Source organism: Bos mutus, chromosome 6 (genome assembly GCF_027580195.1).
Source record: "Bos mutus isolate GX-2022 chromosome 6, NWIPB_WYAK_1.1, whole genome shotgun sequence".
Classification (NCBI taxonomy): domain Eukaryota; kingdom Metazoa; phylum Chordata; class Mammalia; order Artiodactyla; family Bovidae; genus Bos; species Bos mutus.
In genome coordinates, this window is record NC_091622.1 from 84,362,723 (window position 1) to 84,381,384 (window position 18,662).

General features: G+C 38.3%; 1 protein-coding gene across 2 annotated transcripts in view; it reads right to left on the reverse strand.

Moving 5' to 3' along the window:
• Positions 1-2,527: 2,527 nt before the first annotated feature.
• The window catches only part of LOC102285162 (UDP-glucuronosyltransferase 2C1-like), a 38,023-nt gene continuing 21,888 nt past the window's right edge, over positions 2,528-18,662 (reverse strand). For both annotated transcript variants that reach the window (XM_070372958.1, XM_070372959.1), the window contains exons 4-6: positions 11,718-11,805; positions 8,730-8,949; positions 2,528-2,807 (exon numbers count right to left, since the gene is read on the reverse strand). In XM_070372958.1, coding sequence (XP_070229059.1) covers positions 2,528-2,807; positions 8,730-8,949; positions 11,718-11,805 — 588 coding nt within the window. The remainder of the gene's footprint in view (positions 2,808-8,729; positions 8,950-11,717; positions 11,806-18,662) is intronic.

An 18,662-nucleotide genomic window follows, 5' to 3' on the forward strand; every position in this document is an offset into this window, starting at 1 on the left:
TTGTCACCCTGCTTATTTAACTTATATGCAGAGTACATCATGAGAAATGCTGGGCTGGAGGAAGCACAAGCTGGAATCAAGATTGCTGGGGGAAATATCAATAACCTCAGATATGCAGATGACACCACCCTTATGGCAGAAAGTGAAGAAGAACTAAAGAGCCTCTTCATGAAAGTGAAAATGGAGAGTGAAAAAGTTGACTTAAAACTCAACATTCAAAAAATGAAGATTTTCTGTCATGACTGAGAAACTTGAGCAGGATTTCATAAAATAGTCACATATTAAGTATAAATATTTAAAAAATAAAGTATATTAAAGTATGCTATTTTAATTGACAAGAAAAGTCAGAGATCATCAAACTCCTGAAAAATATTTTATCAAACTTAAACTGGAAATATATGACATGTTACAAAGGTTTAGCTTGTGCATACCTAAAATTACTACCATGTTGTTAATATATTTAATATAATAATGTATAAATATTTAAAGAGGTGAAACTTGTGGTTAAGAAAAACGTTGGTCTCTACAAGATAGAGTTTATTCATTTATTTGCTATGGTAGTTGTTTTGTATAAGCTCAGAAATTGTTCAGGGCATCCATTTTGTGAGTTTAATTAAACTCCTTTATGCTACCTCATTTGGTAATAACAAAAAAGTGAAGGTGTATCTTGACGTTGGTAGAAAGTAACAAAAGATTAAATTATGATTTTAAAGAATATTTGAGGAAAGAACATTATCTTATTGCCAGAATATAGCACTGTGGTAAATTATAGGTTTGGTTACATTAATTTTATCATAAGCAAGACAGCATTATGTTTACACTTTTTAAACTATATGCCTTAAATCATTATAATTAATTATTCAAAACCTCATAAAATTGAGAAAATCTCTTTATAGTTAATTCCACATCTAAAAATAAATTTATCTTTACCTTGTTCTTATTTGTGCCACTGTTGCTGTAAAAAGCAGATAACTGCCCAAGTGATTTATAATTATTCTAAGATACAGACACAAGCTTGGGTTATAAATATCAAAAGCTGTGGTAGATCATTTAATGAACTTGATTACTACTGTGTAATGCTATCACAGTAAGACCAAACAATTTTTTGATCTCAAGGTCAAAACATACTGGAGGATAGACCTCAAGGGCAACATCCTGGAAGATAAATTCTTTAGAAAAGAAAAGGAAAGACATCTTTATTTTTATTAAAAATCAACTTGTATCCTCATGTTACTTCAGATTTCTGGCTGGCACTAGTTAATAAGACGTCTAGGTACTTATGCTTAGTTTAGTGATCACAGTACAGTTCATGAGAGGACCAGGAAAAGTGATGAGACAAAGGAAGAAGAAGAAATGGGCAGACTCCTGGGTTTCTGTTTATTGGAGAAACTATCCACATAGCAAACAGCATTTTTGAGAAACACATATTCCTCCAAAAGTATTTGCAATATAGCTTTTTAGTGGTTTGCTTCTTCTTTTTCACATATGTACTTTGTAAGTAAAATTAATGTAGGAAAGAATTAAATAGATTTTTAATTTAAAAGGATAGGTATTAAATTCTAATCATTTACTTTTGCTCCATTGTACCATCAACCTTGCTAACATCTGATAATCAGCTATTTCTCTGAAGCCAGGAAGGGTTAGTAATACAATACAAATGAAGTATTATCACTATTAACACCCAAATGAAGGGGAATCTTGAAATGAAAGATGGAAAATAGTGTTTACAAATGGGAAAAAGTCTGATGTGTCATCTGGAAGAAAATTGATGGTGTAAAATGTGCTTTAGGGCTCCCCAGGTGGCGCTAGTGGTAAGGAACTTGCCTGTGGATTCAGGAGACGTAAGAGATGCAGGCTTCATCCTTGGGTTGTAAGGATCCCCTGGAGAAGGGAATGACAACCCACTCCAGTACTATCCCATGTACAGTGGAGCCAGGCAGGCTACAGTCCAGGGTGTTGCAAAAAGTTGGACACAATTGAAGTGACTTAGGCAGCAGGCAGCAAAATGTGCTGTACAGCAGAGTAGAAACTCTGAGTCTCCTGATCTTCCTGACTGGAAGGAAAGCTCTGGCTAAAGTGTACTCTACACTACTCCTTGTCCAGTTTCTTTAGAGAATGAGTAATAATGAGTACATACTGAAACCAAAATCATGTTTGATTTTCAGGAAATATTCAATATGTTCAGTACTGAAAATAGAATTAATCATTACATTCCTAAGACCTCAAACAGCAGCTCAACTGGTTAAACTGAAATTGATAAATAAAACACTGAGACTTTAATGGTAGTAACTACCATTTGTTTAATTGTTTATATTCTCTATTTCAAGAATAGATTATTTTAAAACTTATTTCTGAATCATGTGGCATATTTTGGGAGTAAGTCTTTGATCTTTGGCTTGATAAACTGAGGAATGGACAAGAATCCAGTGGAGTAGGAGAGGAGTCTCTACTAATCAATGGCTGGTTACTTCCGTGAACCATTCCAAGGATTCCAGGCCAACTGCTAAAAAAACAAACAAAAATACTACTACTCTCTCTTTTTCTTCTTTTCAGTTTTACTAAACTTCCAGCAAAAAAACAGGCAACATTTAGTGACCAGGAATGTAACAGTTGCCACACAGGCTAGCAGGAAGCCAATCACATCCAAAGAGTGGTGCTGGAACCAGGTGAGGTCATAGAAAGCTGGTCGAAGGTGCTTGGCTCCTTTGTGGCGCATGACAAACTCAACCCAGAAGACTGCTCGGTCCAGGGGTTTCACAGGCTGATCATGGTGAATTCTTGATAACTTCATCGCATTCTCTTTATAGCTAAAATTGAATATATAAATAACAACTTGAAAAGTTTATTAAGGACACCATATACCTAAAACTGTTGTATATTATTAAAAGTATATTGCATAATTATATGGTATGTGTGATAAATGAGATCACTGAGACTACAGAAAGCACATGACAATTTGTTTCCTCTTGATATGATATGATATGATATATTTCTAGATATGATAGCCTATCAGTTGGAATGTGATGGATGCTTTATAGTCTCAGTAATTATTGGAGGTAGGAGAGAAAATAATTGCCAGTTGGAAATAGCATTCTGAAAGTACAGAAATAGGAATGGATTAATATGTAGCTTGAGAATATAGAATTTTGATCTCACTTGCTGAGTGCGGCACTGGGAACATGATAGTGTCAGGAAGCAGCATTGAGGGCAGATTTATGGGAAAGAGATCCTTCTGTCACCCCTTCACTCTTCCCCAGGTTTGATCTGGAGTATCAGTGTTAATAAGACTTCAACAGTAATAGGAAATGGTTTTGGTTGGTGATCTTCATGGTCCTGACATTCCAGATGCAAACAAAAAGCTTCATGTGACCCTCTGGGCAAGAAGTAGGGCTTGAGACTGAATAGATGCTGCAATTTTTGCTTCAGGCTACCGAGGGCTGCATAGGCAGTGGTGAGATGGAAGGATGGCAATTGTTAGAACACTAATCCTTCTAACTTCTGTCAAGGAACAGACCAGGGTTTTGATTTAAGGCTTTGAATGGTTGACTTAGAAGCAAGATTTCATTGGGTTTGTGAATGAGGGGGATTATTCACCCACGCTGAAGGGCAGTCATCATTGATAGAAAATACAGAACATTGCCTTGCAGAAAATGGTGGAACAGCATGTAAAAAGTTCTGAGGAAGAGAACTATAAACCAGAAAAACTTAAACAAATCCCTTTTCCCCTTTGGTTTTAAAAAACCAGGCATGTCTTTTTAAATATACAAGAATATAAGGAATAAGTACCTCTGAATACATCTCAGGAAAACAAACAGTATCAACAGAAGTTCCAAGACAGACATGGTAACAAAATATTTATCAGATAAAAGTTAATAAAATGAATTGAAAAACTATGATAAAACACAAATTGCTTCATTAAATCAATATAAATCTGAAATTAATGCTAAATGATATTGGAAATTGTGGTCATGGACAAGATGTACATGTTATCAACTTTGATAACATTACATTGATAATATAGCAAACAAATCTAAGATGTGATGTTTAAAGCACGCTGATGGAACCTGGGGCCTGTATTACAGAGTGATGTAAGTCAGAAAGAGAAAAACAAATATCATGTATTAATATTGGAACCTAGAAAAACTTGTACTGATAATCCCACTTGTACAATAGGAATAGAAATGCAGACATAGAGAACACACTTGTGAATACAGCCAGCGTAGGAGGGGATGGGATGAAACGAAAGAGTAGCACTGACGTATATACACACCATGTGTAAATTAGATAAAGCCAGTTAGAAGTTGCTGTATAACACAGGGAGCTCAGCCTGGTGCTCTGGGGCTTCCTAGGTGGCTCAGTGTTTACAAAAAAAAAAATTTGCCTGCCAATGCAGGAGATGCAGGAGACTGAGGTTTGATCCCTGGGTCAGAAGATCCTCTGGAAAAGGAAATGGCAACCCACTCCAGTAATCTTGCCTTGAGATTTCCATGGACAGAGGAGCCTAACGGGCTGTAGTCCATGAGGTCACAAAGACTTGGACATGACTGAGCCACACACAGACACAGAGATGGGATGGGATGGGGGTCAAAGGGAGACTCAAGAGGGAGGGAATATATGTATACTTAAGGATGATTCACATTGTTGTACAGTACTAACCAATATGACATTGTAAAGCAATTATTCTCCAGTTATAAATAAGTTAAACCAAAACGAGAGATACTGATAGGAAGTTAAGTGACTTCATAGTGAAAAGTCATTCAATACTGAAGAAAATGAAATATTTTAAAAATTATTTTAATCTTTAATGTCAATGCTTATTTATAGATTTATGTCAAAATTTTACTAAGAATTTATCTGATATTAAAGAAGTATTTATCCAAGCCTGGCAATTCTTTTAATTTTAATATAGTTTCTTTCTCCAAAGAATATATTTGTTTTATTTATATGAAATAGAATTACATAATAAATTTAATCTTTCATTATTGAGAATTTATTTATGATCACAGCTAATCATCATGTTGTAAAAAGTTTATTTATTTATTACTCATACCTGTGCCTTATTATTCAAAGCTTGTCTCACCAGTCTCCCAAGTCCTAGGTCCTGAAAACACCACTCTGCTCTCTGTTTGAATTTCTAGATTGCATGTATAAGTGACATTGAATAATATTTGTCATTCACTGTCTGACTTACTTAACTTGGCCAATGCCATGGTTTCACAAATGACAGTATTTCCTTTGTCCTATTTCTGAATAATGTTCCTTTACATACATGTACCACATTTTCTTTATTCATCCACTGACAAACACTTAGGTTTTAGTCATATCTTCATTACTGTGAATCAAGCTGCAATTAGCACGGGGGTGAAGATATCTCTTCCACATTCTGTTTTCATTTCCTTAGATATATATCCAGAAGTGAGATTACTCAGTCTCAGTGAGTGAAAGTCGCTGAAAGTCATTCAGTCGTGTCCAACTCTTTGCTACCTCATGGTCTATACAGTCCATGGAATTCTCCAGGCCAGAATAATGGAGTGGGTAGTCTTTCCCTTCTCCAGGGGATTTTCTCAACCCAGGGTTTGGATCCAGCTCTGCCACATTGTAGGCAGTTTCTTTACTAGCTGTGCCACAGGGGAAGCCCAAGAATACTGGAGTGGGTAGCCTATCCCTTCTCCAGTGGATTGTCTAGTAGTTCTATTGCTAATCTTTTGAGGAGTTCCCATATTAATTTCCATAAGGGCTGTATTAAATTACATTCTCACCTGGAGTGCACTGGGGTTCCTCTTTTACAACATCCTCACCAATACCTCTTAGACCTTGTATTTTGATGATGGCCATTCTAACAGTTTCAAGCTGATCTGAAACTCAATATTTGAAAAACTAAGATCATGGCATCCAGTTCTATCACTTTGTGTCAAATAGAAGGGGAACAATTGGAAGCAGTGGTAGATTTATTTTTTGGGGGCTCCAAAATCACTGCAGACAGTGACTGCAGTCATGAAATTAAAAGAAGCTTGCTCCTTGGAAGGAAAACTATGATAAACCTAGGCAGTGTATTAAAAAGCAGAGACATCACTTTGCCAACAAAGGTCCACATTGTCAAAGCTATGATTTTTCCAGTAGTCATGTATGAATGTTATTTTGTGCATGTGTGCTCAGTCAAGTCTGGCTCTTTGAGACTCCATGGGCCGTAGCCCTTCAGGCTCCTTTGTCCAAGGAATTTTTCAAGCAAGAATACTGGAGTGGATTGCCATTTTCTACTCCAAGGAATCTTCTCAACTCAGGGATTGAAACTGCATCTCCTGTGGCACCTGCATTGACACATGGATTCTTTAACCCTGGACCATAAAGAAGGCTGAGCAACAAAGATATGATGCTTTTAATTGTGGTGCTGGAGAAGACTCTTGAGAGTCCCTTGGACCACAAGGAGATCAAACCAGTCAATCTAAAGGAAATCAACTATGAATATTGAGTGGAAGGGCTAATGCTGAAGCTGAAGCTGAAGCTCAATACTGTGGCCACCTGATGCAACGAGCTGACTCATTAGAAGAAACCCTGATACTGGCATAGATTGAAGGCAAAAGGAGAAGGGGGCGGCAGAGGATGAGATGGTTAGATAGCATCACCAACTCAATGGACATGAATTTGAGCAAACTTTGGGAGATAGTGGAGGACAGAGGAGCCTGGCATGCCGCAGTCCATAGGCTCACAGAGTTGGACACAACTTAGTGAATGAACAGCATCAACAACAATTGAAACAGGTATGAGGTGGGATTTTGATTTGTATTTCCTGATGCTTAGTGACATGAAGCCCTTTTTCATGTATCTGTTGGTCATTTGCATGTCTTCTTTAACAAAATATCTATTTAGTACCTCTGCTCATTTAAAAAAAATTTTTGTTTTTTTTTTGCTATTGAGTAATGAGTTCCTTCAGAGAAGGCAATGGCAACCCACTCCAGTACTCTTGCCTGGAAAATCTCATGAGTGGAGGAGGCTGGTAGGCTGCAGTCCATGGGGTCGGGAAGAGTCGGACATGACTGAGCGACTTCACTTTCACTTTACACTTTCATGCATTGGAGAAGGAAACGGCAACCCACTCCAGTGTTCTCGCCTGGAGAATCCCAGGGACGGGGGAGCCTGGTGGGCTGCCGTCTCTGGGGTCGCAGAGTTGGACACGATTGAAGCGAATTAGAGCAGCAGCAGCAATGAGTTCCTTATATCATTTGTATATTAATCTCTTATCAGATGTATACTTTTCAAAATGTTCTCCAATTTTGTAGATTCCCTTTCATTTTACACATCATTTATTTTTCTGTGCAGAAGTTTTTGAACTTGATATAGCCCCACCTATTGAGCTTTGCATTGGTTCCTTGTATTTTTGGTGTTATATCCCAAAATTTGTTTCTAAGACCCTTGTCAAGTAACTTTTCCTCCTGTTTTAAGATAGCAGCTTTATGGTTTCAGGTCTTTTGCTTAAGTCTTTAGTCTATTTCTAGTCAATTTTTGTAGGTAATGTAATATGGGGGTCCAAATTTCATTTTCCTGCATATAATTATTTAGTTTCCCCAGTACTACTTATTGAATAGATAACACTTTTCCTATAGAGTATTGTTCACTTTTTTTCAAATATTTTTCAACTTTACATATGAGGGTTCGTTTCAGGGCTCCTAATCCTTTCCATTGGTATGTATGCCTATTTTTATTCCAATGACATTTAAAAAAAATTACTATAGCTTTGTAGTACAGTTTGAAATAAGAAGTGGGATGCCTCCAACTTTGTTATTTCTTGGGATTGCTCTGGTTGTGATCTCTTGTGGTTTCATACAAATTTAGAATTTGTTTTTTCTATGTCTGTGCCCCAGAAGGCCTTAGAAATTGGTCACTCAACCCATTCTTCATTTTCTGCCAAGGAATTCTTTCTAGCTGAAAGTTCTCTCTTGGTGATGAGTAATGCTGGCTTGGGGATGATGCTGGTAAAATAAAACTGTCATCATTCTGTTCTTGTGTGATTTATCTCAGTTTTTTTGTTCTACTGTGTTGCTAAAATTTCTTACATGGCCTTTAGGGCACTCCCAGAGATGATTTTGTTCATAAATAGTGTCTAATTGTTGTTCTTTGCCAGGGAATGAAGAGGCTGGGGTCTTCTCTACTTCCTTGGATCTCTCAATTTTTCTTCATTCACTTTTTCTGTTTTTCATTTAAAATATACCAATATAAGAAAATTTTAACTAACAAGCATAGTCCTATTTTTAAACAAAATTATTTATATTATTTTCTATTTATAAATTAACACTATTAATTTCTATTTATAAATTAGCACAAGGAAATAGTGGAAGTTTCTAAACTGTCATTCATTATAGCTACATGAGGAGAGTTGAGTGAGTTTTTATTTTTATTTACCTTTGTTTTTGTCATATTGCCTAAACTCTTTATAGTGATAATATCTGCAATTTTTAAGAAATAAAAGTACTGTTATTAATAAAAATTTGTATCTTTTCAACAATAGCTCACTTTCTTTAAATAAATGTAGTATTTCTTCAAGATTGTAGTCTATCATTCATTAGTGGTAGGTGACAAAGTACTTTCACAAAATTTAGGAAACATAAAATATTCTAATTTGCTATTAGGTATGTGCTGGTGATCATGTAAAAGTTGTCAATTTAAAAATTTATGAAACTATTCTTCAAGAAACAAGATGTTTCTTCTTAGAAAAGAATATATTCTCTACTCACAAAGGGTTGTTAATAACTGCTTTCAAAGCATTAAGCAGATTTTCACTTGTCATTCTTTCCAAGTCTACATCAACGGCCGCCCCTTTGGCTTTCATACGAGCAACATTATCATGCTGATCACCAAACAGAGGAATTCCAACCATAGGGACTCCATGGTAAATAGCTTCATAGATCCCATTGGTTCCACAGTGAGTGATAAAAGCTCTGGTTTTTGGATGACCTAAAAATTAAAATTAAAAAAAAAATTATTATTCTGTTGTAAGAGTGTCAGAAACAGAAAATCATGATACCTTCATAAATCATTAATTCTATTAAGTGACATCTTCTATATAATTCTATGCCATGAGGCCTCATATAAATTCTTATAGGCTCCAAAGAAATCAGCAATTAATTACTCCAGCTAAGTATAATTAGTGATTCCAGCAAGTAAGTCATTCTACAGACAACTGAGAATTTTCCTGCAGAATAAACGATGAAGAGTACTTGTCATTTGACAAGTTATTGGAGGGAGAATACATCAACAAAAAAGAATGGAAGGACTGAAGAAACCAAATATTTTTGTTAGTGGGAAAATACTTTTGTTGATGGGAAAGGGGTGGTGAGATGTGCAGGGTTTCCATACCAGAATGTTAGCATCAGTTCAGTTCAGTTCAGGTGCTCAGTTGTGTCCGACTCTTGGTAAATCCATGGACTTCAGCTCACCAGGCTTTCCTGTCCATCACCAACTCCTGGAGTTTACTCAAACTCATGTCCATTGAGTCGGTGATGCCATCCAAACATCATCCTCTATCATCCCCTTTTCCTACTGCCTTCAATCTTTCCAAGCATCAGGGTCTTTTCAAATGAGTCAGTTCTTCACATCAGGTGGCCAAAGTATTAGAGTTTCAGCTTCAGCAACAGTCCTTCCAATGAATATTCAGGACTGACTGCCTTTAGGATGGACGGGTTGGATATCTTTGCAGTCCAAGGGACTCACAAGAGTCTTCTCCAACACCACAATTCAAAAGCATCAATTCTTCAGTGCTCAGCTTTCTTTATAGTCAAGCTCTCACATCTATACATGACTACTGGAAAAACCATAGCCTTGACTAGATGGACCTTTGTTGCCAAAGTAATGTCTCTGCTTTTTATAGGCTGTCTAGGTTGGTCATAACTTTTCTTTCAAGGAGTAAGCATCTTTTAATTTCATGGTTGCAATCACCATCTGCAGTGATTTTGGAGACCCCCAAAATAAAGTCTGACACTGTTTCCACTGTTTCCCCATCTATTTCCCATGAAGTGATGGGACCAGATGCCATGATCTTAGTTTTCTGAATGTTGAGTTTTAGGTCAAGTTTTTCACTCTCTTCTTTCACTTTCATCAAAAGGCTCTTTAGTTCTTCTTCACTTTCTGCCATAAGGGTGGTGTCATCTGCATATCTGAGATTATTGATATTTCCCCCAGCAATCTTGATTCCAGCCTGTGCTTCATTCATTCCAGCATTTCTCATGATGTATTCTGCATATAAGTTAAATAAGCATGGTGACAACATACAGCCTAAACGTACTCCTTTCCATATTGGGAAGCAGTCTGTTGTTCCATGTCCAGTTCTAACTGTTGCTTCCTGACCTGTATGCAGATTTCTCAAGAGGTAGGTCAGGTGGTCTGGTATTCCCATCTTTTTCAGAATTTTCCACAGTTTATTGTGATCCGCACAGTCAAAGGCTTTGGCATAGTCAATAAAGCAAAAATAGATGTTTTTCTGGAACTCTCTTGCTTTTTTGATGATCCAACAGATGTTGGCAATTCGATCTTTGGTTTCTCTGCCTTTTCTTTAACCAGTTTGAATATCTGGAAGTTCATAGTTCATGTATTGTTGAAGCCTGGCTTATAGAAGGCTTGGAGAATTTTGAGCATTATTTTACTAACATTTGAGATGAGTGCAATTGTGTGATAGTTTGAGCATTCTTTGGCATTGCCTTTCTTTGGGATTGGAATGAAAACTGACCTTTCCCAGTCCTGTGGCCACTACTGCATTTTCCAAATTTGCTGGCATATTGAGTTTATCATACAAAAAGTCTACAGCAATTACATGTGTACTCTGTTTAAGCATTTAACTCTATAGTAATAGAGAGCCATTTGTATTATAGATGGTGAAATGGTTTGCCAGATTTTTTCCCCCATATGGTTGTAGTAGGCAAAAGAGAATAGAAGTAGGATAAAATGGATGAAGAGAATCAGGAGGTTTCTGCAATATTCTATACAAAAGTTAATGGGAGCCTGATATAAAGATACTTTATTTGACTTTGATTCTCAGGAGGGAGAGACTATATCATAAGTGAGAGAATTATAAATTTGGTATTTGTGTTACAGTTTGACAAAGATCCTTGACCAAAGTCTAGTCAGACTTCCCTGAACTCTTCTCCACTAGAATTTTATTTTGGTTCTACTTTATCTCTGCATTGCCCAATTTTAGCAAGCACTCTACTAAGTCAGTTTAACAGATCAGTGTTGATGTCTGATCATCTTTTATAGCTGCCACCTCTTCTCTCACTATCCCCCAAGTGATATGTGATGACCTTAGTATGCCTTCAGTAAGAATCTAATTAGGTTAGTTTTGCTAGACTGTTCCTTTGCACCTGACATTTGCTCTTTCTAATTTTCCATACAATGAACTTCCACTCACTATGCTCTTTTGTGATAAATTCTCCTATTTTCCTTTCTGCATGCAGCGTTGAATCCAGGCTCTCTGTCATATTATAAAAGTCCATTGCACTAATAACTATACTTATCATGATGGTTTTGAAAAAAGTTTGCCTTAGTCTTTAAAAAGTGTCAGGAATAATCTTTTCTTTTACAAACTCCAGAAGAAATGTGAAGAAAACATTAAAGCTTTTTTTTTGGTTGTTGTTATTTTAAATACAAATTTGTTGGATTTATCTGTTATTGAGCAATCAGTCACATTATCCCTCATTCAGCTCTGTTTATTTTTCTTTCTTTGGTCTTACCAAGAAGATCATTCTGTGGAATCCATTTATATAGTCGGGTATTGGCTCCTAATGTTTCTGGTTTTTTTCCTGTGTATCTCCACAGAACCTATTAAGATAAATGTCTTTATTAGAAGATTTTAAGAATCACAACCTGTCAAAAGAAAGTGGTTAACCTAGGATTAATCAGGTCTGATGCCTCTAGGTGATAAACAAGCAAACTGAGGCCCTAAGTGATTAGGTAATGAGTGTTTTTAAGCCATTGACACTACAACCATATTTTCTAAGGCTTGAAACAATGTAGTCATTAGGTTATCATCCTTGGATTAAATGTAACTTGTAGATGAATAAAAATGACAATCTGTATCTGAAACAACAACATACTGGTATTACTAGGCTACTCTGGTAAAGGGGATTTTTGAAACAAAATTTTCAGAGGCAAAGGGGAGGGATATTATTTACCTCTTTTGATCTTTTTTTAATATAGTTACCAGTAACAGAAACTCATATAGTAAAATACTGGTAATGATATTTTTCATTTTAAAGTATTGTAACTATATGATCAACCTAGATAGCATATTCCAAAGCAGAGACATTACTTTGCCAACAAAGGTCTGTCTAGTCAAGGCTATGGTTTTTCCTGTGGTCATGTATGGATGTGAGAGTTGGACTGTGAAGAAGGCTGAGCACCGAAGAATTGATGCTTTTGAACTGTGGTGTTGGAGAAGACTCTTGAGAGTCCCTTGGACTGCAAGGAGATCCAACCAGTCCATTCTGAAGGAGATCAGCCCTGGGATTTCTTTGGAAGGAATGATGCTGAAGCTGAAAGTCCAGTACTTTGGCCACCTCATGTGAAGAGTCGACTCATTGGAAAAGACTCTGATGCTGGGAGAGATTGGGGGCAGGAGGAGAAGGGGGCAACAGAGGATGAGATGGCCGGATGGCATCACTGACTCGATGGACGTGAGTCTGAGTGAACTCCGGGAGTTGGTGATGGACAGGGAGGCCTGGTGTGCTGCAATTCATGGGGCCACAAAGAGTCGGACCCACTGAGCGGCTGAACTGAATTATTGAGTCTGGTGGCATTAAAAACATCCACAATGGTGTGTAACCATCAACTCTAACTGCACACTGAATATTTTCATCATCCTTCATGTCAGTTCTGTATCATTAAATAACTCCCTATTCCTCTCATTCCCTAGCCCCTGATAACTTCTGTTCCACTTTCTGTCTCTATAAATTTGATTACTTTGGTAACAAGTACAAGTGGAACCATGCAATATTTTTCTTCCACTGACTTAGCATTATTTTATTTCAGGGTTCATTCATTTTGCAACATATCAGAATTTCCTTTCTTTTTTAAAGTTGAATAATGTTTCATTGGCTTCCCCAGTGGGGGAGCACAGGCCATAGTGACAGCACACAGAGTGTGGCCGAGAGGAGCTAACCCACGTCCGAGGTCAGGGGTGTAGGCTGGGAGGAGCAACCCCACCTCCAAAGATCAGTGGCTGCAAGGGTGCAGGAGGGCCTAGAGGAGCTATTCCACGTTCAAGGTCAGGAGGTGCGGTAGTGAGGAGATACCCCTCGTCCAAGTTAAGGAGCAGTGGCTGTGCTTTACTGGAGCAGCTGTGAAGAGATACCCCACGTCCAAGGTAAGAGAGATACAAGTAAGACAGTAGGTGTTGCAAGAGGGTGTCAGAGAGCAGACACACTGAAACCATAATCACAGAAAGCTAGTAAATCTAATCACACTAGGACTACAGCCTTGTCTAACTCAATGAAACTAAGCCATACCCATGGGGCCACCAAAGACAGGTGGTCATGAGGGAGAGGTCTGACAGAATATGGTCCACTGGAGAAGGGAATGGCAAACCACTTCAGTATTCTTGCTTTGAGAATCCTATGAACAGTATGAAAAGGCAAAATGATAGGATACTGAAAAAGGAACTCCCCAGGTCAGTAGGTGCACAATATGCTACTGGAGATCAGTGGAGAAATAACTCCAGAAAGAACGAAGGGATGGAACCAAAGCAAAAACAATACCCAGTTTTGGATGTGACTGGTGATAGAAGCAAGGTCCGATGCTGTAAAGAGCAATATTGCATAGGAACCTGGAATGTCAGGTCCATGAATCAAGGCAAATTGGAAGTGGTCAAACAGGAGATGGCAAGAGTGAACGTCGACATTCTTGGAATCAGTGAACTAAAATGGACTGGAATGGGTGAATTTAACTCAGATGACCATTATATCTACTACTGCGAGCACAAATCCCTCAGAAAAAATGGAGTAGCCATCATGGCCAACAAAAGAGTCCGAAATGCAGTACTTGGATGCAATCTCAAAAACAACAGAATGATCTCTGTTAGTTTCCAAGGCAAACCATTCAATATCACAGTAATCCAAGTCTATGCCCCAACCAGTAACGCTGAAGAAGCTGAAGTTGAACGGTTCTATGAAGACCTACAAGACCTTTTAGAACTAACACCCAAAGAAGATATCCTTTCCATTATAGGGGACTGGAATGCAAAAGTAGGAAATCAAGAAACACCTGGAGTAACAGGCAAATTTGGCCTTGGAATACGGAATGAAGCAGGGCAAAGACTAATAGAGTTTTGCCAAAAAATGCACTGGTCATAGCAAAAACCCTCTTCCAACAAGACAAGAGAAGACTCTGCACATGGACATCACCATATGGTCAACACCAAAATCAGATTGATTATATTCTTTGCAGCCAAAGATGGAGAAGCTCTATAGAGTCAACAAAAACAAGCCCAGGAGCTGACTGTGGCTCAAATCATGAACTCCTTATTGCCAAACTCAGACTTAAATTGAAGAAAGTAGGGAAAACCACTAGAGCATCCAGGTATGACCTAAATCAAATCCCTTATGATTATATAGTAGAAATGAGAAATAGATTTAAGGGCCTAAATCTGATAGATAGAGTGCCTGATGAACTATATGGAATGAGGTTCGTGACATTGTACAGGAGACAGGGATGAAGACCATCACCATGGAAAAGAAATGCAAAAAAGCAAAATGGCTGTCTGGGGAGGCCTTACAAATAGCTGTGAAAAGAAGAGAAGCGAAAAACAAAGGAGAAAAGGAAAGATATAAGCATCTGAATGCAGAGTTCCAAAGAATAGCAAGGAGAGATAAGAAAGCCTTCCTCAGCAATCAATGCAAAGAAATAGAGGAAAAAAACAGAATGGGAAACACTAGAGATCTCTTCAAGAAAACTAGAGAGACCAAGGAAACATTTCATGCAAAAATGGGCTCAATAAAGGATGGAAATGGTATGGACCTAACAAAGCAGAAGATGTTAAGAAGAGGTGGCAAGAACACACAGAACTATACAAAAAAGATCTTCACGAGCAAGACAATCACGATGGTGTGATCACTCACCTAGAGCCAGACATCCTGGAATGTGAAGTCAAGTGGGTCTTAGAAAGCATCACTACCAACAAAACTAGTGGACGTGATGGAATTTCAGTTGAGCTATTTCAAATCCTAAAAGATGTTGCTGTGAAAGTGCTGCACTCAATATGCCAGCAAATTTGGAAAACTCAGCAGTGGCCACAGGACTGGAAAAGGTCAGTTTTCATTCCAATCCCAAAGAAAGGCAATGCCAAAGAATGCTCAGACTACCGCACAATTGCACTCATCTCACACACTAGTAAAGTAATGCTCAAAATTCTCCAAGCCAGGCTTCAGCAATACATGAACTATAAACTTCCAGATGTTCAAGCTGGTTTTAGAAAAGGCAGAGGAACCAGAGATCAAATTGCCAACATCTGCTGGATCATGGAAAAAGCAAGACAATTCCAGAAAAACATCTATTTCTGCTTTATTGACTATGCCAAAGCCTTTGACTTTGTGGATCACAAAAACTGTGGAAAATTCTGAAAAAGATGGGAATACCAGACCACCTGACCTGCCTCTTAAGAAATCTGTATGCAGGTCAGGAAGCAGTAGTTAGAATGGGACATGGAACAACAGACTGGTTCCAAATAGGAAAAGGAGTATGTCAAGGCTGTATATTGTCACCCTGCTTATTTAACTTATATGCAGAGTACATCATGAGAAACGCTGGGCTGGAAGAAGCACAAGCTGGAATCCAACATTGCCGGGAGAAATATCAATAATCTCAGATGTGCAGATGACACCGTGCTTATGGCAGAAAGTGAAGAGGAACTAAAAAGCCTCTTGGTGAAAGTGAAAGAGGAGAGTGTAAAAGTTGGCTTAAAGCTCAACATTCAGAAAATGAAGATCATGGCATCTGGTCCCATCACTTCATGGGAAATAGATGGGGAAACAGTGGAAGCAGTGTCAGACTTTATTTTGGTTGGCTCCAAAATCACTGCAGATGGAGATTGCAGCCATGAAATTAAAAGACATTTACTCTTTGGAAGAAAAGTTAAGACCAACCTAGATAGCATATTCAAAAGCAGAGACATTACTTTGCCAACAAAGGTCCATCTAGTCAAGGCTATGTTTTTTCCATTGGTCATGTATGAATGTGAGAGCTGGACTGTGAAGAAAGCTGAGCACTGAAGAACTGATGCTTTTGAACTGTTGTGTTGGAGAAGACTCTTGAGAGTCCCTTGGACTGCAAGGAGTTCCAACCAGTCCATTCTGAAGGAGATCAGCCCTGGGATTTCTTTGGAAGGAATGATGCTAAGGCTGAAACTCCCGTATTTTGGCCACCTCGTGCAAAGAGTTGACTCATTGGAAAAGACTCTGATGCTGGGAGGGATTGGGGGCAGGAGGAGAAGGGGACGACAGAGAATGAGATGGCTGGATGGCATCACTGAGTCGATGGACGTGAGTCTGAGTGAACTCCAGGAGTTGGTGATGGACAGGGAGGCCTGGCGTCCTGCGATTCATGCAGTCACAAAAAGTCGGACACGACTGAGCGACTGAACTGAAATGAACTGAATGTTTCATTGTATATGTATATATATATATATATATATATATATATATATATAAATGAGTTCTTATTCTCTAAGTCATGTCCACCTCTTTGAGGCCCTACTGACTGTAGCCCACTAGGCTGCTCTGTCCATGGGGATTCTCCAGGCAATAATACTGGGGTGGGTTGCCATGCCCTCCTCCAAGGTATCATCCCAACTTAGGATTAAACCTAGGTCTCCTGCATTGAATGTGGATTCTTTACTGTCTGACCTCCAGGGAAGCCTATATATATATATATATATATATATATATATATATATATATATATTGCAAAGCAGAAATAGAGACACAGGTGTAGAAAACAAACGTATGGATACCAAGGGGGAAATCAAGTGGGATAAATTGAAAGACAGGGATTGACATATATACACTAGTGATACTATGTATAAAATAGATAACTAAGGAGAACCTATTATAAAGCATAGGGAACTCTACTCAATGCTCTGTGGTGACCTAAATGTGAATGAAATCCACTAAAGATGGGATATATATATACCTATAGCTAATTCACTTTGCTGTACAGTAGAAACTAATACAGCATTGTAAAGCAACTATACTCCCATAAAAAAAAAAAAGTTATTTATCCATTCATTTTGCTATCATGAATATTCTTGCTATGATTCAATTCAGTTCAGTTAAGTCATTCCGTCTTGTCTGATTCTGTGTGACCACATGGACTGCAGCAGGCCAGGCCTCCCTGTCCATCGCCAACTCCTACAGTTTACTCAAACTCATGTCCACTGAGTCAGTGATGCCATCCAACCATCTTATCCTCTGTAATTGCCTTCTCCTCCTGCCCTCAATCTTTCCCAGCATCAGGGTTTTTTCAAATGAGTCAGTTCTTCGCATCAGGTGGCCAAAGGATTGGAGTTTCAGCTTCAGCATCAGTCCTTCCAATGAATATTCAGGACTGATTTCCTTTAGAAAGGATTGGTTGGATTTTCTTGCAGTCCAAGGGGCTCACAAGAGTCTTTTCCAACACCACAGTTCAAAAGCATAAATTCTTCAGTGCTCAGCTTTCTTTATAGTCAAGATCCCACATCCATACATGACTACTGGAAAAATCATAGCTTTGATTAGACAGACCTTTGTTGGCAAAGTAATGTCTCTTGCTTTTTAATATGCTGTCTAGGTTGGTCATAGCTTTTCTTTCAAGGGGCAAGTGTCTTTTAATATGGCTGCAGTCAACATGTGCAGTGATTTTGGAGCCCAAGAAAATAATATCTGCCACTGTTTCCACTGTATCCATGAAGTGGAAACATCTATTTGCCATGAAATGATGGGACCAGATGCCATGATCTTAGCTTTCTGAATGTTGAGTTTTATGTCAACTTTTTCATTCTGCTTTTCACTTTCATCAAGAGGCTCTTTAGTTCTTCACTTTCTGCCTTAAGGATGGTATTATCTGCATATCTGGGATTATTGATATTTCTCCCAGCAATCTTGATTCCAGCTTGTGCTTCCTCCAGCCCACCATTTCTCATGATGTACTCTGCATATAAGTTAAATAAGCAGGGTGACAATATACAGCCTTGATGTATTCCTTTTCTTTTTTGGAAGAAGTCTGTTGTTTCATGTCCAGTTCTAACCGTTGCTTCCTGACCTGCATACACACTCTCAGGAGGTCAGTCAGGTGGTTTGGTATTCCCATCTAAGTGTTTTCCAGAGTTTGTGGTGATCCACACAACCAAGAGAGTTCCTGAAAAAAACATCTATTTCTGCTTTATTGACTATGCCAAAGCCTTTGACTGTGTGGATCACAATAAACTGCGGTGTTGGAGAAGACTCTTGAGAGTCCCTTGGACTGCAAGGAGATCCAACCCATCCATCCTAAAGGAGATCAGTCCTGGGTATTTATTGGAAGGACTGATGTTGAAACTGAAACGCCAATACTTTGGCCACCTGATGAGAAGAGCTGACTCATTTGAAAAGACCCTGATGCTGGGAAAGATTGAGGGCAGAAGGAGAAGGGAATGACAGAGGAAGAGAATG